This window comes from Somniosus microcephalus, chromosome 4 (genome assembly GCF_052327205.1).
Source record: "Somniosus microcephalus isolate GS21.2 chromosome 4, FLI_Smic_1.0, whole genome shotgun sequence".
NCBI lineage: Eukaryota > Metazoa > Chordata > Chondrichthyes > Squaliformes > Somniosidae > Somniosus > Somniosus microcephalus.
In genome coordinates, this window is record NC_140990.1 from 241,120,592 (window position 1) to 241,135,796 (window position 15,205).

The 15,205-nt window shown below is 42.4% G+C and overlaps 1 protein-coding gene across 1 annotated transcript in view; it reads left to right on the forward strand.

Moving 5' to 3' along the window:
- The window catches only part of sestd1 (SEC14 and spectrin domains 1), a 188,165-nt gene that overhangs the window by 168,743 nt on the left and 4,217 nt on the right, over positions 1–15,205 (forward strand). Inside the window, 6 exon segments of the mRNA XM_085985980.1 lie at positions 1,547–1,594; positions 1,596–1,662; positions 8,151–8,310; positions 11,084–11,165; positions 11,329–11,451; positions 14,799–14,990. Coding sequence (XP_085842106.1) covers positions 1,547–1,594; positions 1,596–1,662; positions 8,151–8,310; positions 11,084–11,165; positions 11,329–11,451; positions 14,799–14,990 — 672 coding nt within the window.

Below are 15,205 nucleotides of genomic sequence, written 5' to 3' on the forward strand. Positions count from 1 at the left end.
GCCCCTCTCTCTCCTTGCCCCTCTCATCTCTCCTTGCCCCTCTCTCTCCTTGCCCCCTCTCTCTCCTTGCCCCTCCCCTCTCCCTGCCCCTCCCTCCTCCCCTGCCCCCTCTCTCTCCCTGCCCCTCTCTCTCCCTGCCCCTCTCTCTCCCTGCCCCGCTCTCTCCCCTGCCCCCTCTCTCTCTCCCCCTCCCCCCTCTCTCTCTCCCACACCCTTCCCTCTCCTCTCCCTCCGACCTCACCACGGTACCAGCGTGGCTGGTCAACAGACGCACAGGCTTTGAGGCCTGGAAAAACGGTGAAAGGTAGGAAAATTATAGAGGTTAGACAAAAGATTTACAAATTAATAAACTTTTTTTAAAAACAATTTGTCTTTTAAAAGCAACTTTTTTTTTAGCTGGAAATGTAGATTTGAAAAGAAACACGCAGAAAGCGGGAAAAAGAAATGAAAAGTTTGGAATCAAGATGGCGGCGACTCACCTCGGTTCAGAACGATAAGGCCCGCCCCCACACGCACCGATTGGTGGACCGTCAGGTCACCGAAGCGTAGGATTGGTCAATCGTCCCGTCACTCGACTGTCGGAGGGCCCGCCCCGCACGCGCCAGGAACCCGCCACGCAGCGATTGGTCGACCGTCGGGTCGCTCGACTGTACGATTGGTCGACCTCGATGTCACTCGATGCTAATGAGTGGATAATGAGTGGAATGGTGAACGTTTTTTTGGATACCGCGGGCGCAATTTTTGTCTGGCTGAAACGTAAATACGCTTATGACGGTTCTGGAATCGTAAGCTTTCTTTCGATGTAACACACGTGTAGGTACGCTCTATAACTTTCGAGTTTATTCAATACAGACAGACGGAATGACAGACAGATCGACCGCTTTATATATATAGTAGATATATATATATATTGTAGATGGGGGATAAAGGCTGTTTGACTGGGTGGGGTGATTGAAGGCAGGTGGTCCTGTGATGAACCCTCCAGGCATCCCTCCAACCAAAGTTGGCAACCCTAGCACTAGTATTGTATATAATTGCAATGAAAATATTTTTCAGTTGTAATGATTGAAAAGCATTCACATTAGAGATTTCGCCAACAGTTGCAGGCTGGTGAATAGTGTTCCATGCATGCATTTGCAACACTCTGCCATTTTAATTCAAAAGGAATTCCATCAGATAGTGTAACTGTAGTTGTTCACTCACATTGCTGTTCAAATAAACAGAGTTACTTGGACATAAAATTCATAGTGTCTCTTCTTCTTATCACAACATCGGCTTCATCATGTGTTAGTGTAAAACTGCCAGGTCGAGTAGGCTTGAAACGCCAATGCAGCAGTGTAAAGCTACTATTTTAACACTTATTCTATAAAGATAATGCATGCATATTTCTTGATTAAGTTTTTTACAATCCATTTTATTTCAAGAATTTTTTTTAAAGGTTGATTTAAAAAATATTTTTATTCGAATTGCTGAATATTGTGAGCAATCAATGCCATATATTTGTGCAGACTTGAAAAATTGAGTCATGTGAATGGATCTTTCACAGTTGTCCCAGCAGCTGGATGGGTTACTTGGGATGCTTTGTGCTGATGTTGGCACCAGCTGATGGAACTGCTATTCAGCAAACATTAAAACTTTTGGAAGAGAAACTAAAGAGTGTTGGTAAGTGGAAAAAATTGTATTATAATTTCTTAAAATTAATGAAGCTATCATGAATTTTCAGTAGACCTAAATATATTGAGCACTGCAGAAAATGATTTAGTCCTGTCATTTTGCCCATTCACTTTTGGTTAATTTGTAAACAGTTTCTTCACTTGTATTTGCTTTATTTAACATTTTCATACTATTGACTTGATCAGACTGACTCCTAGTATGAATTAAGAATTTATTGTTCAACAACTCTTCTGTTGAAACTGAACTTTGTTGAAGTACACTAACCCTGTATTAAGAACACTGCTATCCCTCAACATTTATTTCAACATTTATTTCAGTCTTCCTAAATGTTTTTAAGGATTGAATTGTGGAAAGGATCTGCTGTACTAGTTTTGTATGCACAGCAATTGATACATACAAGTATCTTTATTTTTATGAACTGTAAACGGAAATTCAGGTGGATAATAATTATTATATAATAAGCCTTACAGCCTTAAAGTATGTTCCAATATGTTTGCTTTATGTATAAATATATATATGACACGGTTTAGTTTTTGAAATGTGCATTGTTATATGGAAGTATTTAGATCGTGTGGAGGTGATATGAAGCGGTAAACTCTTGGATGAAATTGAGATCGAGTAAATTCATAACTGAAGTGATGTATCATGTGCCTCACATCAGGTTATGATTAAGTTTTAATTCATAATTTATACTGGTAAACCCAGCATCTTGTGTGCATAAAATAATACTACAGTGCAGTGGAAAATATTTTCTGCAAAACGATATTGTTTTGTGTTTTTTGAAACCATTAACTACTTGAATTTGTAGGTAGAAAATGAGGTACCAAAAAGTACTTCACAGTTTTTTCCTTCCATCTGTAACGGGTGCTTAAGCTGTTCTCGTGGTTAATGCTGAGTAAATTATTATGTTACAGTTAATTGAAAAGATTATGAATGCATGAAGAGATTGTCATGGGGATTAGCACTTCACTTCATCTTTCCTCAATTAGTCATTCCGTCTCTTGTGTATTTAAAAAAAACTGTTTTGGGTTTTTATTTAAATTATGATGGCAACTTATTTGCATGGTTTTTGGTTATATTATGTTGAACAAATACGTGAGGATATATTCACTACCATAAATTGAATAAAGGATTTTAAATAAAATTTTAAGCTTTATAGGTATCAATATTCTATGACTCAATTTATAAAAATGCATCTTAATGTTATATTTATTAGAGTAGGAAATTTTTGTAATGCATTAGAACATTAAAAAAAATTGTTTCCATTTCAAAACTGAAGTAGACAAAATTCTCATAACACTTTATATTGGAATGCCAAAGATTTGAATGGGAATGCAAGTGTCTGGGAAGATTAGGGAGAGCAGTCCTGGGTTGTAGGTGAAATGAGGTATGGTCATTTGAAGGGTGACGGGACCCAGGAGAATATTTCTGACCTTTGGCTGCCCATCTCCCTATTAGCTCTTATGAACGCATTTGGAAGGAAAGCATGGACACTGAGCCAAAGAAGGAGATATCTGGAGGGGTGAACAAAAGCTTGGTCAGAGTTGTTTTTTGAGGTGGAGGAGTTTAGGGAAGGAATTTCAGATTGTGGGGCCGAGGTGGCTGAAAGCATTACTGCCAATGGTGGGGCAAAGACGGGTGGAAGCACAAAAGGTCAGAGTCAGGAACAGAGTGTTCAAGGAAGGGAGTTTGCAGCACTGGTAGAGAAAGAGAGGGGGAAAGGCCATAGAGGGATTTAAACACAAAGATGACAATTTTAATTTAAGGAGCCTGGGAGGTACTGCAGGGTAGTGCAGTTCGGGGTGATGGGCGAGCAGGACTAGGTGCAGGATAGGAGGTGGGCAGTAGAGTTTTGGATGAGCTGCAGGATAGGAGGCTGGCCAGGAAAGCATTGGAATAGTTGAGTTTGGAAATTACAGCGGCATGGATGAGCGTTTCTTCAGCAGATGGGTGGAGGTGGTCGATGTTATTGAGGTGGAAGAAGGCGGTCTTTGTTATAGAGAGGATATGGGATCAGAAGCTCAGTTTGGGGTCAAATAAGATGCCAGAATTGCGAGCAGACTATTTCAGCCTGAGACATTGGCCATGGAGGGGGATTGAGTCAGTGACGAGGATACAGAGATTGTGGCGGGGCTGCACACTACAGCTTTGGTCGTCTTAATGTTTAACTGGAGAAAATTGCAGCATATCCAAGACTGGCTGTCAGATAAGCAGTCTGACAGCAGAGAAAGAGTGGAGGGGCTCGGGAGAAGTGATGAAGAGGTAGAGCTAGGTGTCATCACCATACTGAACCCATGCCTTCGGGTGATCTCGTCAAGGGACAGTATATACATAAGGAGAGGAGAGGCCAAGAATAAGTGCTTGGGGGGCTCCTGAGGTGTGGGAGTGGAAACTGAAGCCATTGGTAGTGATGCTGTGGATATTATCGGATAGATGAGAGTGGAAGCAAGCAATGGCAATTCCACTAAGTGTGACAACCGAGGAGAGCTGTTGGAGGAGAATGGTGTGGTTAACCATGTTAAAGATCGAGCCAAGACAATGCACAGTCATAATAATAGTTAATATCATTCAGGACTTTGGTTAAAGCCATTTCAAAGCTGTTGGGGGCTTGGAAACCTGATTGGAGAAATTCAGACAGGGAATTGTGAGATAGATGGGCACACAGCTGGGATGCAACAACACATTCAATGACTTTGGAGAGGAAAGGGAGGTTGGAGAGGGGGTGGTAGTTTGCAAGGACTGAGCGTGGGATTTTTGAGAAGGGGATGATGACGGTGGTTTTGAAAGGGTGTCTGAGAGTACCTGAGGAGAAAGAACCATTGTAATAGCAAAATACTGCGGATGCTGGAAATCTGAAATAACAACAAAAAATGCTGGAAATACTCAGCAGGCCAGGCAGCATCCGTGGAGAGAGAAACAGAGTTAACGTTTCAGGTCTGGGACCCTTCATCAGAACTGGAAAAAGCTGGAGATGTAACATATTAAGCAGGTGCAGAGACAGGGGGGGGAGGGGTTTAGGAGGGGAGGAAGGAATAGAAAGAACACCCTGTGCTTTTGTAAGAGGCAGGAAAGATAAAATGTTGCAAATGGGAATGGCAAAAATCATACTGCATGAAAAATGGGGGCAGGGATAATTATCTGAAATTGTTAAACTCAAATGTTGAGTCCGGCAGGCTGCAAAGTGCCCAATCGAAAGATGAGGTGCTGTTCCTCGAGCTTACGTTGAGCTTCATTGCAGCAATGCAATAGCCCGAGGACAGAGAGATCAGAGTGGGAGTGAAGCGGTGAATTAAAGTGACAGGCGACCGGAAGCTCAGGGTCACCCTTACGGACTGAACGGAAGTGTTCTGCAAAACGGTCACCCAATCTGCGTTTGGTCTCCCCAATGTAGAGGAGACCGCATCGTGAGCAGCGAATACAGTATATTAAATTGCAAGAAGTACACGTAAATCGCTGTTTCACCTGGAAGCGGTGTTTGGGGCCCTGGACAGTGGGAAGGGAGGAGGTAAAAGGGCGTGTGTTGCATCTCCTGCGCTTGCACGGGAAGGTGCCAGGTGAAGGAGAAGGGCTGTTGGGGGTGATTGAGGAGTGGACCAGGGTGTCGTGCCATGTCTGTTCTATTTCCCGCACTTCTGCCCTCACCCCTGCCCCTCCCTCCCAGAACCACGATAGAGTTCCCCTTGTCCTCACCTTTCACCCCACCAGCCTCCACATTCAACGGATCATCCTCCGCCATTTCCGCCACCTCCAACGTGATCCCACCACCAAACACATCTTCCCCTCACCTTCCCTTTCAGCATTCCGAAGGGACCGCTCCCTCCGCAACACCCTGGTCCACTCCTCAGTCACCCCCAACAGCCCTTCTCCTTCACCTTGCAGCTTCCCGTGCAAGCGCAGGAGATGCAACACATGCCCTTTTACCTCCTCCCTTCCCACTGTCCAGGGCCCCAAACACCCCTTCCAGGTGAAACAGCGATTTACGTGTACTTCTTGCAATTTAATATACTGTATTCGCTGCTCACGATGCGGTCTCCTCTACATTGGGGAGACCAAACGCAGATTGGGTGACCGTTTTGCGGAACACTTCCGTTCAGTCCGTAAGGGTGACCCTGAGCTTCCGGTCGCCTGTCACTTTAATTCACCGCTTCACTCCCACTCTGATCTCTCTGTCCTCGGGCTATTGCATTGCTGCAATGAAGCTCAGCGTAAGCTCGAGGAACAGCACCTCATCTTTCGATTGGGCACTTTGCAGCCTGCCGGACTCAACATTGAGTTTAACAATTTCAGATAATTATCCCTGCCCCCATTTTTCATGCAGTATGATTTTTGCCATTCCCATTTGCAACATTTTATCTTTCCTGCCTCTTACAAAAGCACAGGGTATTCCTTCTATTCCTTCCTCCCCTCCTAAACCGCCCCCCCCCCCCCCTTGTCTCTGCACCTGCTTAATATCTGTTACATCTCCAGCTTTTTCCAGTTCTGATGAAGGGTCCCAGACCTGATACGTTAACTCTGTTTCTCTCTCCACGGATGCTGCCTGGCCTGCTGAGTATTTCCAGCATTTTCTGTTGTTATTTGAGAAAGAACCATTTACAGTCTCAACTCGCGGTGGGATGTTGATAGTTATAGTCGGCTCCAAAATGGCAGAAAATGCATCAAATGAGGTACCAAAAATCTTTTTTTTTTGAGGAAGAGCATGTCTACAGACTCCTTCCAGGTAATAAGTTTCATAGAAACATAGAAGATAGGAGCAGGAGTAGGCCATTCGGCCCTTCGAGCCTGCTCCGCCATTCAATGAGATCATGGCTGATCATTCAAATTCAGTACCCTGTCCCTGCCTTCTCCCCATATCCCTTTAGCCTTAAGAAATATATCCAACTCTTTCTTGAATATATTTAATGAACTGGCCTCCACCGCCCTCTGTGGCAGAGAATTCCACAGGTTCACCACTCTCTGGGTGAAGAAATTCCTCCTTTTCAGTCCTAAATGTCCTACCCCTTATCCTTAGACTATGACCCCTGGTTCTGGACTCCCCGACCTTCGGGAACATCCTTCCAGCATCTAGTCTGTCTAGGCCTGACAGAATTTTATAGGTTTCGATGAGATCCCCTCTCAATCTTCTAAACTCCAGTGAGTATAAGCCCAATCGACACAATCTCTCCTCATACGTCATTCCTGCCATCCCAGGTATCAGCCTGGTGAATCTTCGCTGCACTCCTTCCATGGCAAGAACGTCCTTCCTCAGATAAGGCGACCAAAACTGCACACAATACTCAAGGTGCAGTCTCACCAAGGCCCTGTACAACTGTAGCAAGACATCCTTGTTCCTGTACTCGAACCCTCTTGCTAAGAAGGCCAACCTTCCAGGTGAAACAGCGATTTGCCTTCTTAACCGCCTGCTGCACCTGCATGCTTACCTTCAGCGACTGGTGCACAAGAACACCCAGGTCTCTTTGCACTTCCCCTTCTCCCAATCTATTGCCATTCAAATAATCTGCCTTCCTGTTTTTGCCACCAAAGTGGATAACCTCACATTTATCCACATTATAGTGCATTTGCCATGTTTCTGCCCAATCACCTAACCTGTCCAAATCGTACTGGAGTTTCATGACATCCTCCTCGCAGCATACCCTCCCACCCAGCTTTGTGTCATCTGCAAATTTGGAGATATTACATCCAATTCCCTCGTCCAGATCATTAATATATATTGTGAACAGCTGGGGTCCTAGGACCGATCCTTGCGGTACCCCACTAGCCACTGCCTGCCACTTGGAAAACGACCCGTTTATTCCAACTCTTTGCTTTCTGTCCGCCAACCAGTTCTCTATCCAAGTCAATACCTTGCCTCCAATCCCATGTGCCTTAATTTTGCACGCTAATCTCTTATGCAGGACCTTATCGAAAGCCTTCTGAAAGTCCAAATACACCACATCCACTGGTTCTCCCTTATCTATTTTACCAGTTACAGCCTCAAAAAATTCCAGTAGATTAGTCAAGCATGATTTACCTTTTGTAAATCCATGTTGACTTTGTCCGATCCTGTCACTGCTTTCCAAGTGCTCTGCTATTACATCTTTTATAATGGACTCTAGCATTTTCCCCACTACCGATATCAGGCTTACCAGTCTATAAATGCTGTCAACATTAATATTCTCACTCAATAATTGCTAAATCCACCACTACTGTTAATTCCACTTTTGTGTATTGCAATAAAATGCAATTTACAACGATTCCATGTCCCACTGGAATTTCAGTCTGATTCCTTGGGGATCATTTTAACTTAAGGTGACAGCATAAAACAGGCGATATCAGACCAGCTGCCCATTATACACCCTGCCCAATTTTCCTTTCCATTGAAGTAAATGAGGTGAGCGTGCTACTACTGAGTCAAAGCAGATAAACTGCCAGTTGATTATTTCTTGTAATGCACTGCAATAATAGTAGGAAAATTGATCTTGAACGTTTTTGTTTTGTAGATACCGCTTTGCAGAGTTTACAGGAAAAAGGTCAAGGTCTTTTAGACCAAATGACCTCCCAGGCTCCATGGACATTTGGAAAAGATGTTTCCATTGAAAATAAAGACAATATAGAACATATTCAAGGACTTATGGAGGATATGCAGCTTCGAAAGCAACGGTACAATCTAATAGTTGCATATAATAAGTTATAAAGCTGCTGTATGTGAATTGGGAATCTGTCAGTTTGGCCCAAACAAAGAAAAAAAACCAAGCTATGTACTTGTTGTTAAAGATAAATGAACATCTGCAAATCAGAGGTCGAATTATTATCCTACCATTTTGTGTTGAAGATCATATGAGAAATACTTTTTCATGAATGTTTAAAAGCAAGAATTGGATTATATTGTGCGTTACCATGTCTCAGAAACATATCAAAGTGCTTCAAATACAACAATAACTTGAATTGATAAAGTGCCATTAACCTAGAAAAACTTTCACAGAGGTGTACGTTAAAAATGAACACCAAGCCAAGAAGGATATATAATGGCGGGGTGGTTAACAAAATCCTTGTTCAAAAGAGGTAGGTTTTAAGGAGGGTCTTAAAGGATAATAGGAAGGTGGAGAGGCAGAGGGGTTTCGAGAGAGAATTCCAGAGCATGACTCCTAGGCAGCTGAAGGCACTGACACCAGTGGTGGGATGAAGAGGATGGGGGTTGCATAAGAGGCCACAGTCAGAGGAAGTGTGTGTTCTGGGTGGTTTGTAGGGCTGAAGGGCATTACAGTGATGGGGAGGAGTGAGGCTATGAAGGGACTTAAGCACAGGATGAGAGTTTAAAATTTGAGCCCTTGAGTGATTAGTAGTCGACAAGTAACTGCTGGCAGTCTACTGGTTCTTCACTGAAATGGCCATTTTTCAGTGAACATCAGTGCACTATATACCTTGAAGGAATCACTGCCCAGCTGACGGTCACACAAGCATGCTTTTTAGCAGGTGCACTGTGGTGCAAGAGTGAAAACCTGGCTTTTTCTTCTCCCTGGTCCAGGCTGAGATTAACTCAGACCAGAGATTAAATCTGTACCGTTACCTTGGAATCACATAATTTGCATTCACCAATTCAGCCACTGGAGGAATCCCAGCATAGGCTTGTAAGTAAATTTCCAAATTTGTCTCCAGAAAGGGAAAATATGTAGTGGGATAAACTGTTAAAGTAATCTTTTTCTCCTTTAAGGTCCTGATTTCTTGCTACAGTATGTCACCTAAATGACCATTATGATATTGAGCAGAATATTGTCATCTCTCCATATTTATCTTTGCTCTCCAGGATGATCCTGGAGTAGTTGGCAGTCTTGGCAGAGGGGAATGAGGCCTGATGGTGCTTAATTGGTTCAGCCAGATCTGTTGATGGATGGTTAATCTAGTTGTGTACCAGATACGCTTGTGTCTGCGCCCTTAGACTTGAAGGAGTGAAGATGGGAGCCATACTAGGGGGAATGACCAGGTTTGGAGAGACTGAAGGTTTTACTGGAAACAAGGACATCAAAGGTGGATGTGATGAAGTAGTTGAGCAGATTGACCACTTCGGAAGTATCTTGGAAAATGAAGGGTCAAAGATTAGGCTGTCGGCTGCATGAAAGTACAACTGTAAGTGATGTGGGGGCAGAGTTTTATCCATGGGTGGATGCAGAAAGAAGTGTGGTTGGAAGTGGGGAGGGAAATATGGGTGGTGAGGGATAATGGCAGCCATGCCTTCAACTGTCTAGGCCCTGAGCTCTGGAATTCCCTCACTAAACCTATCCACCACTCTACCTCTCTCCTTCTTTAAGGCATTGCTTAAAACATACCTCTTTGACCAAGCTTTCGGTCACCAGTCCTAATATTTCCTTATGTGGCTTGGTGTCAAATTTTGTCTGATAGCGCTCCTGTGAAGCACCTTGGCTGAAGCACCTTGGGATGTTTTGCTATGTTAAAGGCACTTTATAAATGCAAGTTGTTGAAGTGGCTGCAGATGAAATTGTCTCTAATTGAGATTGTGGAAGTAGAGAGTTCACAGGAGATGGAAAGGTTGAAGCTGTCTCTTTGAATATGAGTTGGAGATTTGATATTCAGGAAGAGCTTTATAAGTGGGACAAAGAGGCAGTGAAATCAGAGGAGAAAAGGGTAAGGAGAGCTGAAGTTCCCAAAGTGGACTGAGATTGATAGTTTTTGTTAGGTATAGATATCAAGGGACCTGGATCAAGAACACGTAAATGAAGCTGAGGTACAGGTCCGCCATGATTAGTTTGAGTGGTGCAACAGGCTTGAGGGGCTAAATGGCCTATGCCTGTTTCTATGTTCCTTGGTTCCTATATATGATGAGGAGTCACTCAGTGCAGAGGCTGAAGAGGAACGGAGGGAGGATATCTCGGGGAGCTTGGTGGGGGCTGGTAGACATATTGCACTGCCGAACTAATCATCCAAATAAAGTGTTTTGAAATCTCAAAGATCTTTGCGAAGTGATTGGTAAAACTGTACAAACTTACTAATGCTTAAATCATTTATTTAACATCAAACTTTAACTCAATATTAATGGTTATGTTCCCTAAAACATATTTGTATTTTACAGTTAGTTGCTGAATTAATGATATTCTCAGGATACCACTTGGGTTATGAGCAAGTTGCAAGAAACATTAATTTAAGCATTTGCTATAATGATGTAATCTTTTTAAGTTCAAGTTACTATTTTTTTTAAATAATTTATATTAGTCACAGCATCTGTTGTACTAACCATATGGCGCTCCTGTTCATTTAGTGGAGTAAATGTATAAAAGCTGATTCATTCTATAGACATTTTTGTTAAATTCCCCAAAAAAAAAAATTGGAGTTTGTTGACTGAAGTTAAAAGCTTGATAGATTATTTGTTTATATGATCAGCAGCTATTATTTTTTCTTTCTATGCTTATGGACTTTGCAGGTGCGAAGATATGGTGGATGTGCGGAGGTTGAAAATGCTTCAAATGGTACAGCTTTTCAAATGTGAGGAGGATGCTGCACAGGTAAGTCATTATACAGTTTAAAGCAAGAATATGGGAAAAATGTGTAATGTTTATGTATGTAAACTTACTGGCATGTCAAACTGGCTGTTGGAAAATAGTACACCTCAGTTGAGCAGAAAATTATGTTTCAGATAAAAGTTTTTTTTCCCTTCATATTTAAAAGGCAGTGGAATGGCTAACTGAACTATTGGATGCCCTTCTGAAAACTCATATTAGACTAGGAGATGATGCACAGGAAGCCAAAGTTCTCCTGGAAAAACACCGCAAATTTGTTGATGTTGCCCAGGTATGTTTGATGCACTTAATGCTGTAGCTACTTTTTATTTATAAAGGAAGCAAATAGTGATTAGATGACTACGACAGCATTTGAGCTAATTAACTAGTCAAAAATTGGTGATATCAACAAAAACAACTTACATTTATATAGTGCCTTTATCATAGAAAAACCTCCCAAGGCACTTCACAGAGGCTTAAGGAAAAATTGGACACCAAGTTAAATTAGGAGGTATTAGAAGGGTTGACCGAAAGATTGGTCAAAGAGGTGGGTTTTGAGAATCTTCCCTTCCCCTCTCTTTTTCCAACTCTGGCTTGTTATGCAGCCTTTCACGCCTGGGCCCCACATTCTGGAATTCCCTTACTAAACCCCACCATCTCTCCAACTCCCTCTCCTCCTTGAAGACTCTCCTTAAAACCAACTTCTTTGACCAAGCTTTTGGTAGTAGATGCATTGTTGGTCATCTTCCAAAATTCTATAGACTCTGGAACAGTTCCCATGGATTGGAGGGTAGCTAATGTAACCCCACTATTTAAAAAAGGTGGTAGAGAAAAAACAGGGAATTATAGACTGGTAAGCCTGACATCGGTAGTGGGGAAAATGCTAGAGTCCATTATAAAAGATGTAATAGCAGAGCACTTGGAAAACAGTGACAGGATCGGACAAAGTCAACATGGATTTACAAAAGGTAAATCATGCTTGACTAACCTCCTGGAATTTTTTGAGGATGTAACTGGTAGAATAGATAAGGGAGAGCCAGTGGATGTGGTGTATTTGGACTTTCAGAAGGCTTTCGATAAGGTCCCGCATAAGAGACTAGCATGCAAAGTTAAAGCACATGGGATTGGGGGTAAGGTACTGACTTGGATAGAAAACTGGTTGGCAGACAGGAAGCAAAGAGTTGGAATAAACGGGTCTTTTTCCGAGTGGAAGGCAGTGACTCGTGGGGTACTGCAGGGATCGGTGCTAGGACCCCAGTTATTCACAATATATATTAATGATCTGGACGAGGGTACTAGATGTAATATCTCCAAGTTTGCAGACGTCACAAAGCTGGGTGGGCAAGTGTGCTGTGAGGAGGATGCAGAGAAACTCCAGTATGATTTGGACAGATATGGCAGATGCAGTATAATGTGGATAAATGCGAGGTTATCCACTTTGGTGGCAAAAACAGGAAGGCAGATTATTATCTGAACGGCAATAGATTGGGAAAAGGGGAAGTGCAACAAGGCTTGGGTGTCCTTGTGCACCAGTCGCTGAAGGTAAGCATGCAGGTGCAGCAGGCGGTTAAAAAGGCAAATGGTATGCTGGCCTTCATAGCGAGAGGATTCGAGTACAGGAGCAAGGATGTCTTGCTGCAGTTGTACAGGGCCTTGGTGAGACCACACCTTGAGTATTGTGTGCAGTTTTGGTCGCCTTATCTGAGGAAGGATGTTCTTGCCATGGAGGGAGTGCAGCGAAGATTCACCAGACTGATACCTGGGATGGCAGGAATGACGTATGAAGAGAGATTGGGTCGATTAGGCTTATATTCGCTAGAGTTTAGAAGAATGAGAGGGGATCTCATTGAAACGTATAAAATTATAACAGGACTAGACAGACTAGATGCAGGAAAGCTGTTCCCGATGGCGGGGGAGTCCAGAACTAGGGGTCACAGTCTAAAGATAAGGGGTAAGCCATTTAGGACTGAGATGAGGAGGAATTTCTTCACCCAGAGAGTGGTGAACCTGTGGCATTCTCTACCACAGAAGACAGTTGAGGCCAAGTCATTAAATATATTCAAGAAGGAGTTAGATATATTTCTTAAGGCTAAGGGGATCAAGGGATATGGGGAGAAAGCAGGGACAGGGTACTGAATTTGGATGATCAGCCATGATCGCATTGAATGGCGGAGCAGGCTTGAGGGGTCGAATGGCCTACTCCTGCTCCTATCTTCTATGTTTCTATGTCACACCTCCTAATATCTCCATTTCTTCCTTGTGTGTCTGTGGAGTACCTTGGAATGTTTTTCTACATTAGAGGCACTATATAAGTCCTTGCTGTTACTACTACTACTTAGCATTTTTTTATTGTCGGCTATTTAACTCTTACTAAAAGAGTGAAATATTCTGTTTATATTTCATGTATCATGCTGCATAATTGCACTGTATTCTTGCATACAATAGTAAACAATCTTGGGATACTTAGTTATGTACTGTGTTTGCCAAACAACTTATTCTATCTCTACTGTGTATAACATTGAGTTCTTTCCTTATTACTCTGACAGTTTCATGCAAGAGACTTTCAATCGTTTCCATTTTCTTACTGTAGGGGGCAGTATCATAATATACAGTGAAGTATCAATTCCACAATACATTTTCTTCATTTGTTGCACTGCTGCACCATGGGTATAAACGATGTAATGCAGCCAGGGATACAGAGATATTGTTCCTTGAATTAAAGCAACAGCCTATTATTGCATCCTGGAATGGGGCTTGGTCCCTCAACCTTTGGGCTGAGAAATGAGAATGCTATCACTGAGCCAAGGCTGACACAGTTCCTGAATTTTATGTTGAACTTAATTGGAACAGCATAAAAGTATAAAAACAGAAAGGTCATAATGGGAATGGGAACGAGAGTTGAGGTGGCTGGTCACAGAGAACCGGGTCATACTTGTGAACAAAACGGAAGAGTTTAGTAAAGCAGTCACGCAATCAAGGTTTATCCTCCCACATGTAGAAACCACAGTTTGAGCAGCAAATGCAATATACTAGATTGGAGAAAATATATGAAAATTGTTGTTCACATGGAGGAGTATTTGGGGCCTTGGGAAGAGGCAGATAGACATGTTGCTTCTGCTTTGGTTATATTGGAAAGTGCTGAAAGGTCAGTGAATTGTCACAGTGATGGACGAGTGAACGGAGGCATATTTAGGGAAAGGTTCCTGCAGAAAGCAGAGAGGGGAAGTTGTGTACTTCTGATGAAAGGATGACACCTGAAACATTGGATGTAATTTTAACCTAACCTGCCCATTTATCATTCCTGTTAAAACCCCCATCCTGACTAAACATGGTAGCACACTGTACGTGAATTATGGCTAGCAGAACATTGATGCTTCGTGGCAGTTTAGCATATTTGAATTATTCTATGAAGCTATGTAAGCTGATGACTTCTAAATACTCTATTGCTTAATAGATGTGTCTGTTTAGATAAAGCAAAATATTTGAATGATGAAGTGTAATTACCCAAAAGTTTCTTTAATCCAATTTTACAAGTATTTTGAATTTTAACTTTGTAAAATAAATTGATATCAGTAGAGTGCATATATACTCCGAGTAACATCTTGTTTTCTATCTCATCTAATGATGCTCTGTATCTAGAGTACCTATGATTATGGAAGACAGTTGCTGCAGGCCACAGTGGTGCTGTGCCAATCCCTACGATGCACCACAAGGTCATCAGGAGAGACACTACCAAGACTGAACAGAGTCTGGAAACAGTTTACAGTGACATCAGAAGAACGGATTCACAGACTGAATTTGGCTTACACATTCAACTTAGCTGCTGAAAAGGCTTGTGTTTTATTTAGTTTTTAGCCTAGAAGTGTTTAGATGTACAATAGTGCCTGTGAAGTTTTCTCCTCACCCCTACTCTTCTGAATGTGGTGATTCAGTTATTTTTCATTTATGGGCTTGGCCAATGAGTATCGGTAGGCTATATATTTGGGGTGGGCATTATAACTGAGCCTGATTCTGTTCTCGTTTGACATTTATGTGTACACTTTACA